A 17,566-nucleotide genomic window follows, 5' to 3' on the forward strand; every position below is an offset into this window, starting at 1 on the left:
CAAACTCCATAATGTAGGCAATCTAACTTATCTCTTCAACTATTGATTTTTTATCTCGCGAGTGCACAAGAATATTCTCCAAGTGGTCTTGAGGGTGCTCAAGAATGAAAGTCTCTTCCACTGCAAAATCCACCATATCAATACGCAGACAACTTTTGACTCTATAGGATACTTGATAGCACTGAAAATGTTGAATGTCACTTGCTCATCATTTAATCGCAACATCAATTGTCCTTTCCGAACATTTGTTAAGGCTCGATATGTTGCAAGGAACAATCTTCCCAATATCAATAGCATGTCTTTATCCTCTTCAGCCATGTCCAGAATGACGAAATCCACAGGATAGATAAATTTATCGATCTTTACCAGAATGTCTTCAATAATTCCACTGGGAAATTTTATGGACCTGTATGCTAGCTGTAATGATTGATGTTGATTTTGCCTCCCAAAGTTTAGTTTCTTGAAAATAGAGTAAGGCATAAGGATAATGCTAGCACCTAAATCACAGATAACCTTATCAAATTTCATGTTACCAATAGTGCAAGGGATAGTAAAACTTCCTAGGTCCTTTAGTTTAGGTGGCAACTTATTCTGTAAGATGGCACTTCATTCTTCATTCAGCATCACGGTCCTTTAGTTTAGTGAAATTCAAAATGTAAGACCTCATCTTGAAAGGGTTAATTTCACCAATGGTCATCCAACTTTATATTTAGTGTCATCACGACGCTAAATATGATTTTATTTCATCATGGCTGCCAAACTTTATATTTTATTTCACCATGGCTGCCATTTTAACTTTTTAAAAATTAGAGAAAAGAAGTTTGGTAGTCATGATGAAATGTTATATGAAATTGAGTGACCATGGTGAAATAAAATCAAATTTGGTAGCCATGATGACTCTAAGTATAAAGTTAGGTGGTCATAGTAAGACAAAATCAAATTAAGTGATTATGGTGACACTAATTATAAAATTATGTGACCATTGATGAATTTAACTCTATCTTGAAAACATTGTGCCGGGGGGCCATTAGTGAATTTAACTCTATCTTGAAAACACTGAGCCCTTGTATGTCTCCAATTTTTTCAAAACTACTTTTTTCTCAAACTTATTTTTTAACACACATTTACACAATAAAATATTTTATATGTAAATCCAAAATTTTTATATATTTTAATTACATATTCTCAAAAAATCAATATTTCAAAAATCATTTTCCCCAAAAACTGGTCAAAAGAGGAGACAAACAGAGGCTAAACAAGGTGAAAATAGAGTTAAATTAAATGCATCTTGATTAATAGTGCCCTAATACTGTATCCATTTTTTTGTAAATTCAGGTTCAACTAATGTCGCATTCCGAAGTTCTTATTGCTAATTGCTAGTCTCTCATTGTTTTAACTACCGTTTTCTGAATGAAAAAAAATAAAAAAGAAAATAATAATAATAGTAAAAATAAAGGTGTTATTTTTTATAACTCTGCTGAACCGAGAACATGCTAATCGAATTAATTTTATCAAAGCCAACATATGTGGAACAAAATTTACTGCTACTACAAAACAATTTTTTCTTTTTTCTTTTTTTTCTGTACACGTTTACTTTAATGAATTCACCTTCTTCTTCTTCTTTTTTGAATTCACTCAAGTATTACCGGAATGTGAATGTCAAGTAAACCTTTAAGAATCCTAGTACTGATATAATTCTAAATTTACCGCATTTCTTCATTTTATCAACGAAAGTGGCGAAAATTGACAAAACCAACCAAGGTCGAACCAATTGACGAGCTATAAATTGGATTCATAAAACTTCACCGATATAAGTTCGATCTATCGATAATTTAAAGTCAATGTGAAATTACAAAAAGAAAAAGTTAAGGCATTATATGTCTTAATTACAATTCGCTCCATATCAAACGAATTCTTTCCCGGGATGTGGTTCAGGGTCTTCTTCTCCATTATCTATAACCAATTTGAATTTTGACAACTTGTTTTTGAAACCAGACGTCACCATATTCACTCCAAGTAGCTGTGGAAAATGATTTTCATCCATTGCCATCTTCTTCTTCTCACTATTGAAAAGACTTCTCAAACGACCTTGGATTTCAACCGGTGTACCGATCCCTCACAACAAAGGGAGGCCCACAATGAATAAAAAAATCATGGACCCCCCTATTGTGAGGGGTTCGGTCAACCCCCGTGTACGAGTAGTATGGTTCAATTACCTTCTATTTTGTGACTTCCACTGCTATATATGTATATAATTTTACTGTATGTATATAATTTTACCGTCGGAGTGGCTTAACCTTGTAGAATGCAATATTCCCGTAATGATCTTCAGTCGGAAAAATTCAAATGCAATATTCTTATTTGAGTTTGTCGATCTTGCCACTTTTTCATTTTTTCCTTGTGATGCTTGGAATTCTGATAGGCCTTTAAGCGGAACTTTCAAATATCTTTCAATTTAAGGTCTTAACGTTCAATAGGACACTTTCCCAAACACGAAACAATATGGAGATGTGCTAAACAGAGCTTTGAATACCGTGCAACATGCCCTTAGGGCATCATCCAATTTCTTTGATCAATCTTTAATTAAAGAATTCACGTTTAGTTAAAGAATAAGTTTTAACTCATTGATTTCAAATTTTCAATGTAGTTGAAGATGATATGGATCATTTTGCGGTGGCGTATACAATATTTATATAAGTTTCGCTCCATTTTGTCGAACGAAACCATAATATTAGAAACCGTTAGTAAAACACATGAGAGTGAGTTTCTAAAGCATAACTTCTGAACCAATGAACACATAACATGTAAAATGACAAATAACACTTGAGTACATAATTGTTAGTTATAAACCTATCACTAGATGATTGCCACTTGTTATTTTTTAAATAACCTAATTGCCTCTTAAGCCTAGGAGGAAATCTATAAATACTTCCTCGTAAGATGGGAAAGACTTGCAAATTCTAATATCTCCCTCCCAAATAGTCATTTTGCTCTTGCTCTTGTTTGAATATCAAAATTAGAGTGTAAGAGGAGAAAATCCTGGTTAAGTAACAGGAATATGTTGATTACAATTTTGCATTCAATAAATTGGCGTCATCTATGGAAACCAGAGCAAAGAAAACCAAGAATCTATCCCTTCGAGTTGAAAAATCACTGAAAACTACAGAAAAGATTCGAGTGAAAGTAAGCCTAGAGGAGGTAGAAGCATTGGAGGTTGGAAGTAAAGAGACCAATGAAATTGGTTTTTGAGGGGGAAAAATCCTAAAATGATAAATCCGTTGTCTGCATGAATGAACTTTTCCCCAAATAAATTACTAGGGAATGTGGTGTAATATCTTAATTAGGTGAGAATGGGAAGTAACTAAGCAATCTACAATCAAATGTATGCTGCAATATAAAAAACTTAAAGAAGATATATCCTTGCAGTCATCTACATTTTCGAATACTTCGCTGTTGACCAAGAATTTTAGAGTTTCTAGGCATGCGTCAAATTTATATGTTGAACAAACCGTAGCATCCGTTTAGAAATAAGCATAAGAATCGAAAGCATAGCTATATGAATCACCTAAGATGATTAAAGACATCATGAGGAGGTAAGACGAGAAAGAGAAACAATTATTGCCTCCTATCAAGAGAGCAGTGTTCATTTACCGAGTTCGTGCTCGCTTCCAAAGCTTGACCCACTCAACCATATTTTCAGCAGCACGAGCAAAAACAGGATTTGCCGGTGCCAGTTGCTCTTTCACCGTTGCAGCAATCTCAGAGACACAATCCTCTGCAGTACCTGCCGATGTAGACAACCTCAATGATTGAAAGAAAGGAATGACATCCTCCATCAACTTGACCCCTTCCCACTCTTTCTTCAGACTCTCAATGGCATTGCCTCGTTCCTTTCGCCACACGTATGGAAGCCCACTCTTCACACCGAGTCTCAGATGATCACAGACAACCTTAACACACATCCCTGTCCATATGTCTTCTACTGTTTCCCACCTTAGGTTTCCTTCCTTTGCCAGCCTAAATGCCGGTACTAAAGCAGGCCCCACCAACTCACGGTTGAAACCTATGTTGATCCCACTCACAGGCATCATGGTCCTTGCCGGTACAGTAAGTACAGCATCAACATACCTATTGTTTCTTAGCTCTGGCTTGAGGGCCTGTGTAGGTGCATCAAGATCGGCTAAATTTAGCCACAGCCCACATGACAGACCACAATCCACACCACTTCTCAAGCTAAATGGGTAGCCACGAACAAAATCAGCCCCCTCGCAGAAAGGGTCGTAGAGTGTATTGAAGAAAAAAGGTGTAGCTGGGGTTGAAAGGTTGATGATCTGCTGAGCAACAGCATCAACAAAGTTCCCAGCACTATCTTTAGCTGGGATGCAGTCATCATCAATAGCAATAATGTATTTCTTTTGGGACATAAGATAGCCAAAGTACCGGCAACAATAGCCAGAAAAAGATATAGCATTTGACAACGAGCCCAGAAAACCATCTATATCAGACTTCGTATAGAGATCAAAATTAAATCCTGCTGGAATCTTAAGTTTTCCTTTCAGGTCAGGATCTTGGACAATTATTAAATTGAATTGGGAGAACACTGGTCTCCACTCTTCCATGAAAGATGTAAGATCTAACTGAAGGGCACCAATCACAATATCCACTTCATCACAGTTAATGCTGATTTCGGACATTTTTTAGGATTTTGATCAAGAAAAAAGAAGACAGTAAGATCAGGCTGTTCCTTAGAAGGGTACTTAGCAAAGACTCAGAATCACTAAAGAACAAACAGCATCAGAATTTCTCAGAGCATCCTGACAAGAATTAAGTAATTAGTAGAGAACAACAATACAAACTCAATTAGCATAATTCAATTACAGAATGACTCACGAGTGGGGAGGACAGGAATCAGAATGTGTTGGATATTAAGTTCCTCAATCACAGAACGGATTTCTTCTTTGCCAGTTGCTACAAACAGTTTTAAAATCCTCTCATTTAATTTACCGGCTTTCAAAGTTCTCTGGGGATCAAGAAAAAAGTTTGCATCAGTTTTTCAATAAACGATATATGGACATAAATAATAAAATCGTGTATTGTCCCAGGGCTGCAGAGGGGCATATAGCAGGATCTGTTGGTCTCCTGCTATGGATGTATTAAGCGATATTAATACTACTTATTGAAAAAGTTAGCACCTGATTGGTTATATTTTTGTTTCCATTTTTATATTAATATCTGTAAAGACCAAAAGAACATTAACATATATAGTAGTCAGAATAAAGACGTGGACATTCTAATAAAAGATCAAAAATGGTGATGAGTATGCTGTGGGCTAAAATTGCATATTAAAGCCACAACTGACTCAAGTAATATATTTCTAGAATTTTTACATAAAGTCATGACTTCTTCTATCCACAACCAGATGGTATAGTCCTGTAACATTCTCTTTTCTCCTCAACAAGCAACAGAATAATCCTTGCATGGTTCTAGACCAGATATTATCAAAAACCTTCATAAACAGTTTTCCAAATAAAAGCATTTCCTCTACAACTCAACATTCATAAATTGATTCTTTCTTAAATCTTTATCATCTTAAAATACAAGACCATGATTTCATCAATTCCACACGCCAAAAAGCATTCAATTTTCAGCCTAAAACAAACAAAGCTAGTATTGTTTCAATCAAGCAGCGATTCAATTATTTGGATTTGTTTGAGTCAAGACCACTCAAAAACTTGAAAACACGGATATTATTACATGCTCACTTCAGTTCATGCAACATGCTGACGCCAAAGATTCCCTTGAGATGCATTGATACCTTAAATGTGGATAAATGTTCCAATCTGATAGATGCATTTGAACCTTAACTTCTGAATGATATTTATTCAAAAAAAAAAAAAAAATTAGATAAATAATAATGAACTCAAGCAACACCACCGTGTTTATTTAGCTATTGGATCACTTAACTCGAAACCACGAATACAAACAAGTACTATAAATCACATTGTTAGAGAGATTGTAATACTAATTCAAATAATTTCGGACACACATTCACACCACAGATATTGAAGGAAGATCTAATCTGATAATCATATTTGAATAGGGATTTCCAAATGATATCTTAAGAGAAGAACTCAACACTTTCGACACCATGTCAATTCAGCTTAGTTCTGTTACTAGCTCAAAAACATTAACACCAAAGTATGTATTTTTTATTTTGCTTTGGCCAAGAGCTTGTTGATTAGATTTAGATTTTAGATTGGTCCAATACCAAGCAAAATTGTGTGCATTAAAAATCCACATTAGGATGTGTGAAACTTGTTAACAGCTTTATACACCCATTTAAGAGAATAGTAGTGGAATATTATCAAACTCAATTTAGAACGAGATCAGAAATTACAACCAATTAACCATCAATGATCTAGTTCACAGATCTTGACAGCATGCAACTAAAAAAATATTATCTTAATAAAGATTAAAGGATAGAACTTCACCAAACATGGTCATCTCGAGTAAATGCAACTTAACCAACTCAACATGGTGGCAGAGTTCAGGGACCTAAAAACCCTAAGCATAGGGAGAGATCTAGAGAGGGATTTGTTATTAAAAAAAAAAAAAAAAAGGAAATTCATAACTCTAAATTTTTTTCAATTAAAGCAACTAGTAAAACAAAGAAGATATACAGTGTCGTTTACTTTCATTTCCCAACAGAGGACAAAAAAATATTCAACTAAAACCCAAAACTTACATTGTTAATACTTCTAGTTACTAATTCCCTTTCTTATCGTTCTCTAATGGGTTAGAATAAATCTCCTATCTAAATATAAACATAACTAAAAGCACCAAAAATTATCAAAAACAAAATCCCAAATCACATCAAGATACATAAACAATTCATCAAACCAAGAAAAACCCAATTAAAATTAATCAAAAGGGCAAATAAAACTACAAAACAATCACATTCCTATATACTTATGCCCACAGTGATACATACATCCATATACAAAAGAAGAAGTCGGTCTGGGGATGTGAGGAGTTTAACGTACCGAGAAGAGCTCGAGAAGAATGTGTTCAGGGAGAAATGAAAGATCTGAAATGCTAGGCCAGTTATTAACAGCAGAGTCAATTGCGAGGGAAACAAGGCTGGGCGGGTTTCTCATTCATCGATCGTACTCTCTCCGATTCTTACTCCCCCTCACCCTCCCTCTCTCTTCCAATATAATAAGACAAGAACTGGTCAACTGATCCAGCTAATTATGAAATTCTATCGACAGATTATTCTCGAAGATCGCGCTATGTGCTCACCCTCCCCAAAGTTTTTCCCCTTCGCCGGCTCAGAATGTTATCATTTAACGAAAATGAATGTGATAATAGTGGTAATTGGCCTTTTGACCCGGCTGAGAGTTTTTGCTTTTTCTCCTTTGACAAGTTTTTTTCTATTTATAAAAAATAAATAAATGTTTATTTTCTATATTCCCTTTTTACCCTACATCCCTAAAGTTTAAAAAAATAAAAATAAAAAATGGAGTAAATTGTCCCAATGATCATTGAACTTATATCTATATCTTCGATTGTTCATTAAACTTTAACGGAAAATTCATTTGAAAAATTCAAATTTATTATGTGTTTCATGGTGAGTTCTTCGATTGTAAAATTCGATGTGTGAAGTTAATGGAACTAGGAATTTCAAATTGTGGCAACGAAGGGAGAATGACTTGTTGGTCCAGAAAAGGATGGTAAAAGCACTATTTGGAAAAAGGCCAAAGGATACGTCAAATGTCAATTGGGAAGAGCTCGAGGAGCAAGTAGTGGGGTACAATTCGGCTCTATTTAGCGGTCGAGATCATGTATCACGTCATGGGGTTGAATCATTGATAGGGTTTGGCTAAAATTGAAGTCGTTATATGTCGAAATCTCTCACAAACAAGCTGCATCTAAAGCGGCGACTGTATGAGCTCAATATGCTAGAGGGTACAAATCTGAATCAACACACCAATTTGTTCAATCAAATTATAAGCAATTTGTTGTGACTTGAAATCATGCTCGACGATGAAGTCGTGGCAATGATATTACTGTGCTCTCTTCCTCCTTCGTATGACCACTAGGTGAACACATTGACGTGGGGGATAAAAAGACTCAAATTGGAGGAAGTCACATTAGCCATGTTGGCCTACAACCAGCGAAAGATGCATACTGGCGAAAGGGTTTATCGTGAAGGGCTATAGGATCATGGGAGAAATAAGGATATAGGTTGTTTTTACGAAGGGAATACAAGATCGAGATCCAATAATCAAATAAGAAAACGTCAAGTGCTACAAGTGTAATCAGATGGGTTACTTTAAGAATGAATGTTTGAATAAGAAGCGGGGTGATGAAAGGAAATGTGATGGGTCCTTAAACTCAGCTAGTATCGTAGAAGGAGACTTGGATCCTAGAGATTGAGACATTCTATTAGTCTCTGTAAGTAATTTTGACAGATTACATGACTTCTAGGTACTTGATTCAGCCTGTTCATATCCCATTTGTCCTCATTGGGATTGGTCTGATTCATATCTTCAGGTAATTTAGATCTGTTCTGATAGGTAATGATGCATCATATAAAGTTATTAGAATGGAGTCTATAAAATTTAAAATGTTTGATGGTGTAGTGAGGACTTTGGAGGATGTTAGGAATATACCAGAGTTGAGAAAGATCCTAATTTCTTTAGGCACTTTAGACACCAGTGGCTATTCTTATAAGCAGGAGTGTGAAGCCTTGACGGTGAAGAAAAGTGCTATGATTGTGATGAAGGGTTAGAAAATTGGTAGGCAATATCTATAAACTACTGGGAAATACAGTTGTAAGTGAAGTTGCTATAGCAAAATCTAAGTTAAAAGACACTCTCCTATAGCTTATGAAATTGGGACATATAGGAGAATGTGGTATGATTAAGTTTTAACAAGAGGAATTTGTTGAAAAGAATAAAATCATGCAAGCTAGATTTCTGCAAGTTTTGTATACTTGAAAAATAATTCAAAGTACAGTTCAAGATGGAAAAACATAAGACAAATGACATTATTGATTATGTGCATTTTGATGTTTGGGCACCAGTGAGGGAGTTGTCTAAAGGTAGATCCCAATATTTCATTACTTCTTGTTGACTTCTCTAGAAAAGTTTGGGTGTATTTTATGAAGCATAAGTCTGAAATCTTTGCCAAGTTCAAATTATGCAAAGCAGAAGTAGAGAACCAAACAGACAGAAAAATTAAGTACCTTAGGACATACAATGGTACAGAGTACAAAAATTCACAGTTTTCTGAAATTCTGTGAGAAGCATAGTATTCAGAAACAATGTAGCAAGATAGTGTAGGGGAGAGGATGAACAGAATAATTACAGAATGGGCAAGATATTTGAGGTTGAATGTAGGGTTTCTGAAGAGTTTTTGGGATGAAGTATTGAACATGGCATGTTGTTTCATAAAGAAATTACAACGAGCAGTACTAGATGGGAAAGTTGCAAAGGAAGTTTGGACAGGTAATGTAGTTGATTATTCTGGATTGAGAGTATTTAGGTGTCCAGCTTATCTGCATGTATCTAGTGATTAGAGATTTAAGTAGGGTTGGACATGGTTCGATTTGGTTCGGTTCTACCGAAATTGTCAGATATTTAGTAAGTGGAACCGTCGGGCCCAAATTTAATTATGGAATCGTTCGAATTCGATTCCATTCGATTCGGTTCGGTTCAATTCTCATTAGAACCGAACCGATCCGAAATTGTCGGATATTTAGTAAGTGGAACCGTCGGGTCCAAATTTAATTATGGAACCGTTCGAATTCGATTCGGTTCGGTTCGGTTTCATTTGGTTCCGAAGTTTCGTATTATAATTAAATTTTTTAATATATATAAAGTTACATCAATTTAATTAATGATATGTTCAATCTTAGTTCTTATAAAATAACGTAATCTAATCTTATGTGTCTTTTACGTCTCTCTTTGTTGAGTTTTTCATAAATTTGATTATTAAAATCACAGGAAGAGAAAGATAGCGAACTCAAAATAATTAAGAGAGACGTTATAGAGCTTTAATTCAATTTTCTCCAATAGAAACGACACTACAGTAGAGTAACAAATTTGGATAAAATTGAGGTCAATTTGATTAAGTTGACTTTGAAGTGAAAATTAGAAATAGGAAAATCATATTTATTTATTATTATTTTTTAACTAAATTAACTAGTTAACAAATTTATTTAGAAAAAATAAAATCATTTTGCATATTTGAAATAAATTAATTAAAAAAATTAGGGAGATTCGATTCTTCGGGTCTTGGCCTAGAACCGAGAATCGAACCATACCCGTCGGTTCTCGATTCAAATACTTGTTCGGGTATTTAATTTGAGAAGAATTGTCGGGTTCGGTTCGAAAATTTTGTCTAGCCCTAGATTTAAGCTTGATCTGAAATCAAGAAAGTGCAATTTCTGGGCTATGTGAAACATGTAAAAGAGCACAAGTTTTGGGGTCCAGAGACAAAGAAGATGGTGAACAGTTGGAATGTAGTCTTTGATAAAGCATTCATATTTAAAGCTTCTCCAAATAAAGAAAAGCTCAATTTAGACGAGGGTAATAGCAAGAGCCAAGTGGTACAAATAGAGCTAAACAATGTTGATATAGAGATTAATGCTTAAGGAATGGACAATTCTGGCTCAGAAGATGAGTAGTATCGTAGTATTGCTACAGATAGACCACATCACACTACCAAGCCACTAATGAAGTATAGATTCGAGGATTCAGTCAGCAATAGTAATCCTATAACTTTTCAGGATGATGTTGGTAGTCAAAAGAAAAATAAATAGATAGAGACTATAATAGAGAAAATTGAGTCATTGCATAAAAATGATACTTATGATTTGCTAGAGCTTTCAAATGGGAAGAAAACGATAGAGTGTATGTAGGTATATAGAAAGAAAAATATTTCAGAAAATGAAGGAGAAAGATTATGATGAGATTTTTTTTGTCGTCATCAGGGACACTTCCATCAAGATTGTCTTGAAATGGTGGCCAATTTTGATTTAGAAGTAGAACAGTTGGTGTGAAAACTGCTTTTCTTCATGGTGCTCTGGAGGAGTAGATTATCATGGAGTAGCCAGAGGCTCTCTTGGAACTAGGAACAAAGAATCATGTGTATAAATTGAAGAAGTCTTTATATGGGCTTAAGCAGTCTCCGCAAAAATGGTACAAAAAGTTCAACTCTCACATGATTTAGATTGGCTACAGTAGTTATGGGTATGATTGTTGGGTTTATTACAGAGTTCTTGAAAATGATTCATATATTTTCTCGATATTTTATATGGATGAAATGCTAATTGCTACTCAGAATGTGAATGAGGTAGACAAACGATAGAGTGCACCGAGCGGTACAGGGGTATTTTATTGTCCAGACCCTAAAGTTTTGTATGGACTTGGATTTGAGTTAGTATAAATACTGATTATGTAACCCTAGAGATGGCAATGGGTTGAGTCGAGTCGGCTCGACCCTTAAACACACGAGCTTGACTCGTGCTTGTCACTAGCCGAGCCCACGAGTTCAATAATTTTTTGTTTTTTATTTTTTTGAAAAATTTCAAACTTTTCTTCACATTTTTTACGAGCCCACGAGCCGAACTCGTGGGCTCATGAACTTTTGGATCGTGGGCTTGCTCACAAGCTCGGCTCATTAGTTCCCATCCCTGCTCGGCTCATGCTCAAGCTCTTCATTTGACGAGCCCGAACCGCCCACGAGCCGAGCTGAGGAGCCGTTCGACCCGTTTGACATCTCTATGTGACCCCATTATTCATACTGAATAAAATTCACGCTTGGCTCCTTGTGAAATAGGCACATTTTCGAACTACTTTAAATACTTTTGTTAATTTTTCTCTTCCACTTCTCTATTATTGTGTATAAAATCTAACAACATTCCAAATTCATAACTTGTAGGCCTATTATATTTTGTGTTTTAAAAGAATGCACTTAATTACTTATTTCAATCAAATGGTAAAACATTTACATTCTTTTATTAATTAGCTTATATTTTATTTTTTCTTTTATCACATAAAGTTTATTATTTCATTCTATAAATCTCTTGTACATTTTTATATTATACTAATCATTATCTCAAATTCATAAATTGTTGGATTGTTGTCTTCTAAATTTTATAATGAGCCCACTTAATGACTCATCTTTATCAAACTCAGAAGATTACTCCAATTTCAAAGGAAGATGATACGGAGAGGAAGCAATGGGAAGACAACATACCAAAACCCAAACAAGATTCTATAAAGAAAGTAAATTTTTGAAATTTTTATTTATGGATCTTTTTTCATTTGATATATCATTGAAAAAATTCTTGTTTGTGGGGTTGATTTTAATTTTTTCCCCCTAACTAAGATGATTTATTTCGGCAGAATTTTGATGGTATGTATTGTAATTCAATTTGTTTTACTAACTTTAATATGGAAAACTGAAATCATAAATATTTGGGGCATTAAGCTAATGGATTTTACCTCTATTATTGATTAATCTTAAGATATTTCAGAGGTTGTTTAGTTTGTAATTTTCAATCTGTTTTAATTTTCGATTTTGTGAAACATCAAGATTTTGTTCGCTTTTACATTTATGAAAATGTATTATTGAAAAAAATATTAAATTAATAATACATGTTAGATTTCGTAGCACTCTTGAACATAAATTTTAAGTCAAAAATCCTTACTTGAAATGATGAATTTCAAGATCTTTTGAGTGGTTGAATCACATTACTTTTCAAAACTCCAAATCTACGATTCGTGCACTCCAATGGTCTCAATTCCGATCACAAGGAAAGGAAATTATTAGCGACAACTTAAGTGTCAATTTTTTTAGTTTTCATGCCAAAATAGTGGTTCTAGGCACCTTTCAATTTTGGTAATATTTTCCATACGAATTTCACATTATTTTCTTGCCATTCTCTCTTTTTCCTGAATAATAATAGAATTATTCTTGGGATACATAACCCCAAACATAAAGATGTCCATAATGAACACCAGATGCCCCCATTGGAGGAGCACCTATGGCGCACAGGTGCCCCTCCAATACGGAGGCGCCAATGGACACCCTTATGTGCTCCCTCATGTACCCCAAGAATAACCCATAATAATAATAAAGTGGTTACATGGGAATTAATGGAGGTTATAAGGAGTTGTGGGTTTGAATTTTAAGTTTAAACCACTCACTCCAATTTTTTTCATTGTTTTGCAGGTCAAGTCATCCCACCTGGGCAACCTATGATCCTTATTTTTTAGCATCTTTAACTTGCACATGATAAGCTTGACATGAACCACAAAGGACAATAAATGTTGCTGGTTAGATCATCCTAAAGATCTATATCACAAAAAAATTCATACAACAAATATATCATTCGACCAACGAGTAATATTAGAGCTCATGATACTATAGTAACTCTACTATAGGATCATAACATCTCATCAAATATTTGTGGAACATACTTGAACCCCACACCATATCATTGTATTCACAATTATGTTTTATACCATATATGGTCAAATACAATTTTCGGGCCAGTGAATACAAATATAAATGTTGGCTAAAATAGTTTTTATTTTCTACTCGAATCCTTTAATTTTAAATCAGCTTCTTTCCTAGACATGTCCCATCAAACCAAATAATCATAGTTATTGGTAACAAGCTAAAGTAGCAACACTGAAATAAAATCTTAAATAACAGTCAAAAGTCATAAGGGTATATATGAGCTTATATAAGCCTCAAGGTCTCACAAAATGAGGAAGCGGTGATCTATTCACTCATTTACCTCATATTGGTTGTAAAGGCACACACAGTATGAAATACGTGCTATAGTATTTTCACATTTCTTAGAGTGTATACCATATTCTTTATAAACGAGTAACATTGTGCAGATTAGTTCAGATATTCGTCAATTATATTTACACCTCTAGACAATCTCCAATCGAGAACTCGGTCTATAACCTCATCCTGATATCTCATCAAAGCAATTGAATCATGTACATTACATGATATCTGAATCTCAGCTTATCACATTCTAAAATGTCTGAGACAATTGCTCATATAAGTGAGTAAATTTCAGCCTGTTCAACTTACTTTATATGTGCACGCAAATCATTATCTCGTAATTCTAACAATATATTACACATGAATTCAAAATTGTTAATCTATGTGCATTCAAAAAACTCAATCAAGATTCTTCTAATATAGTATTATATTCTAGGAAATTCTAGAGATTCAATATTACCAACAAGTATATCTCTAGATATTTTTCAAAGTATAATGATCACATATCATCATTTATGTAGATATATCGCAAAGATATTATTAGTAAAACGAGCACACTCAAATGTATCAGTTATGTACTTAGACTAAAAAATAAGAAAAACTTTCGGAGAAGATGCAACTTCAATACCCAGAAAGTAATGGAAAAAACTCAAATCTTTCATTGCAAAATAAAGAGCTAACTCCAACTTTAGCTCTGCAATCCTATCAGGATCATTACCAATAATAATCATATCGTCAACATATATATATATATATATATATATATATATATAAAAGTAAAACACGACTGGTAATTATACATCTATAAAATAAGCTAAATCATGATAGCTAGTATGAAAATCAATTGAAGTGATAACAGTAGAAAACTTCTCAAACCAAGCTTGATGTGCCTATATGAGACCGTAGATAACTTTTGGGGTTTGTAAACCTCACTAGGTTGGTGAGAAATACCGGGGGAGAACCATATAGAATTCTTTTGGTAGATCTCCATTCAAGAAGGTATTTTTAACATCTATATGAGATATACTACATCGACGAACAGAAGTAACTATGAGAAAGTTATAAATTGTAGTCAATTTGTAATCGGTGCAAAAATTTCCACATAATCCATACCATATCTCCATTTGACTTGGTTTTAATTTTATAGACCCAATGAAAACCAACTGCTCATTTTCTTGGCCATAGAGGTACCAAGTCCTAAGTGTGTATTTGATGCAAAGCAATAAGTTTAGTGGGCATAGCCTCTTGCCAAAGTAGGTCACAAATTGCCTCTATATAGTACAAAGCTTCATAAAGACAACTAGCAGAAGCTAAAAATGAAGTAAAAGAACTAGAGTAACAATTGATGAATTAGGAGCTGCAATCTCATGAGGTAATTGAACGACCATAGGAGAAGATGGAACAATTGATGTATTAGGAGCCAAAGTATTAGTATCTATAGAACTACAACAGAAACCCCATAAAAATCATGATATAAAGTAGGAATAGATGATTGTGGAGTAGGGGACAGAAAAATATCAGCATCAAGAGCGAATGGATCAGTGTAAATAAGATCAAACATAGTCATATTATGAGAGCTAGCAGGAATAGAAAAGAAAAATATATGTTCAAGAAAGATAACATGACGAGAAACGTACAGTTTTTGACTAATTGAATCAAATCAAGGATATTCCTATTCCCTGCACCATAATCTAGAAAGACATAAATAGTAGATCTAGAGGATAATTTACTCTCTCGACATGAAGTCAAATGATAAAACATTTAGAGCCAATGACGCATAAGGAAAACTAATCAGAAACATATCCATACAACTACTCAAAACGAGAGAAACGTAAATTATATGAGGTTTGGATCATATTAATCAATTGAACAACAGTAACAATCGCTTCTCCCCAGGATTCACCAAGCGTAGAAGTAGAGAGTAAAAGAGAAAAGGTCGTCTCAACAAGATGTCTATGTTTTCTTTCAATGACGCTATTCCATTTGGGAGAGTGTCTGTACAAAAGTTTGGTAAATAGTTCCATAAAAAGCAAGCCAAAAAAAAGCATTAGAGATATATTCTCTACCCAAATCACATCAAAAACATTTGATATTGAGTTTTCACGAGTGCTTGAAATGTACTGAAAATACTAAAGAAGTCATAGCAACTTTCATTAAAAAGAAAAACCAACAATTATGAGTGTAAGGGAAGATAGTCTCCATATATCAGAATGAACAAGATTAAATAGGACAACTAAAAAAGAAATATTTCTATTAAAAGATAACTGAAAAAAATTGCAACCACTACAATTAAAAACATCGTAAGTTTCAAATTTCCTAATGCTCCATAGAACTAAGAATTATAAACGAGGGGCTGAAACACGACTAAGGTGAAAGTGCCCTAAATATAATATAGAAGATAAACGACTCAAACGAAAAGATGACAAATTAACATTAGAAGCTACAATTTTTAGTACTCTAAGTTGATCCAAAACATAAAGTGTCCTTTACGGTCAGTCCTAATCAGCTTTTGGGGTTGCAGGTCCTACACATAACAAGTGGAAGAAGAAAATTAGACTAAATATCTAAATTCACATAACTGACTAACAAAAATAAGATTTAAGATAAGACTAAAAATATGGTAGGCATTATGAAGAGACGAACAATGAGTATCAATGGAGCTAACACCTATCATAGGCATAGGAGTACCATCAGCAGTCATATCTGACACAAAAGACTTGGATGATAATGAAACAAAAGAAAAAAATTAAATGATATATGATGGGAAGCCCTATAAAGAAAATGGTATACCTAAATAACTAGAGGATGATAAACATATATAAGAGGCAGACATTGCATGAGGTAGTGTTGCATGTGATTGTGTTGCAGGGAACTTCTGAAACATGAATGGATCTACTGATGGTGCATCCACTACATTATTAGGTTGAGGTGGTTGGTTTCCAAATTTCCATGGTGGAGGAACCTACCATTGTTGCTGTCGTTGTTGGGGGTGCTGTTGTGTAGCTTTATTCAATAATAGAGGACATTGTCCCTTCTAGTGACCCTTCTGCTTCCATTGAGCATAAGCAACATTCAAAGGTGGCCTACTTTGATTATTAGCATGGGATCTTTGAAGAGTTCATAAGATAAATGGAATATATGGTATAGCAATTCCCTTGTCTACATGAGATTTGAAGCCTATCTCCAGCCAACAATTCATTGACTACCAAATTAACAGAAGGAAGAGGACTACGATGTAAGATCGACACACGAAGTCCATCAAAATCGTCACGTAGGGCCATCAAAAATTGTACCAATTTTTCTTTCCTTCTAACAATATAAGGAGGAAATGTTTGTAATTTCTACAAATTCTGGTAGCGGCAATTATCCCATAAATCTGCCATATCAGAGTAAAAATACTGAACCCTCACACTCTTCTATTAAAGGACGTGAATATACTTTTTTTTTTTTCAAAGTTAGATTGTGTATACAGTCTAGCCGATGCTCATAAACCTCCTAAACAGTGTCAGACTTAGTCAATTGCGTGTCTATCAATTGCATAACAGAATTATTAATCTAAGTAATAATTATTGAATGATCGAATTTACAAGTACCTAACAGTTCTATATAATTGATAACCTTATCATTCTTAGGTTTAACACAGGTGCCCAAAACATAATTCGACATCGTTTTGTCCTTCAAAAATTTTCTCATCACATAACTCCAATAAGAATAATTCTTCCCATTTAATTGTACACTAATGGACATATCC

General features: G+C 34.2%; 1 protein-coding gene across 3 annotated transcripts; it reads right to left on the reverse strand.

Annotated features, from left to right (window-relative positions):
- Positions 1 to 3,371: 3,371 nt before the first annotated feature.
- On the reverse strand, positions 3,372 to 7,369 carry LOC111407672 (probable UDP-arabinopyranose mutase 5). 3 transcript variants are annotated; one of them, XM_023037299.1, is made up of 4 exons: positions 7,044 to 7,131; positions 5,816 to 5,867; positions 4,891 to 5,020; positions 3,396 to 4,814 (listed from the first exon to the last, which is right to left on the reverse strand). In XM_023037299.1, the coding sequence occupies exon 4, from the start codon at positions 4,692 to 4,694 to the stop codon at positions 3,648 to 3,650; it is 1,047 nt and encodes a 348-aa protein (XP_022893067.1). In that variant the 5' UTR covers positions 4,695 to 4,814; positions 4,891 to 5,020; positions 5,816 to 5,867; positions 7,044 to 7,131; the 3' UTR covers positions 3,396 to 3,647. The 3 variants fall into 3 exon arrangements, with proteins under 3 accessions (XP_022893068.1, XP_022893067.1, XP_022893066.1); XM_023037298.1 differs by having other exon boundaries at positions 5,763 to 5,867; XM_023037300.1 differs by lacking the exon at positions 5,816 to 5,867 and having other exon boundaries at positions 3,372 to 4,680; positions 4,887 to 5,020; positions 7,044 to 7,369.
- Positions 7,370 to 17,566: the final 10,197 nt, after the last annotated feature.

Source organism: Olea europaea, chromosome 13 (assembly GCF_002742605.1).
Source record: "Olea europaea var. sylvestris chromosome 13, O_europaea_v1, whole genome shotgun sequence".
Classification (NCBI taxonomy): domain Eukaryota; kingdom Viridiplantae; phylum Streptophyta; class Magnoliopsida; order Lamiales; family Oleaceae; genus Olea; species Olea europaea.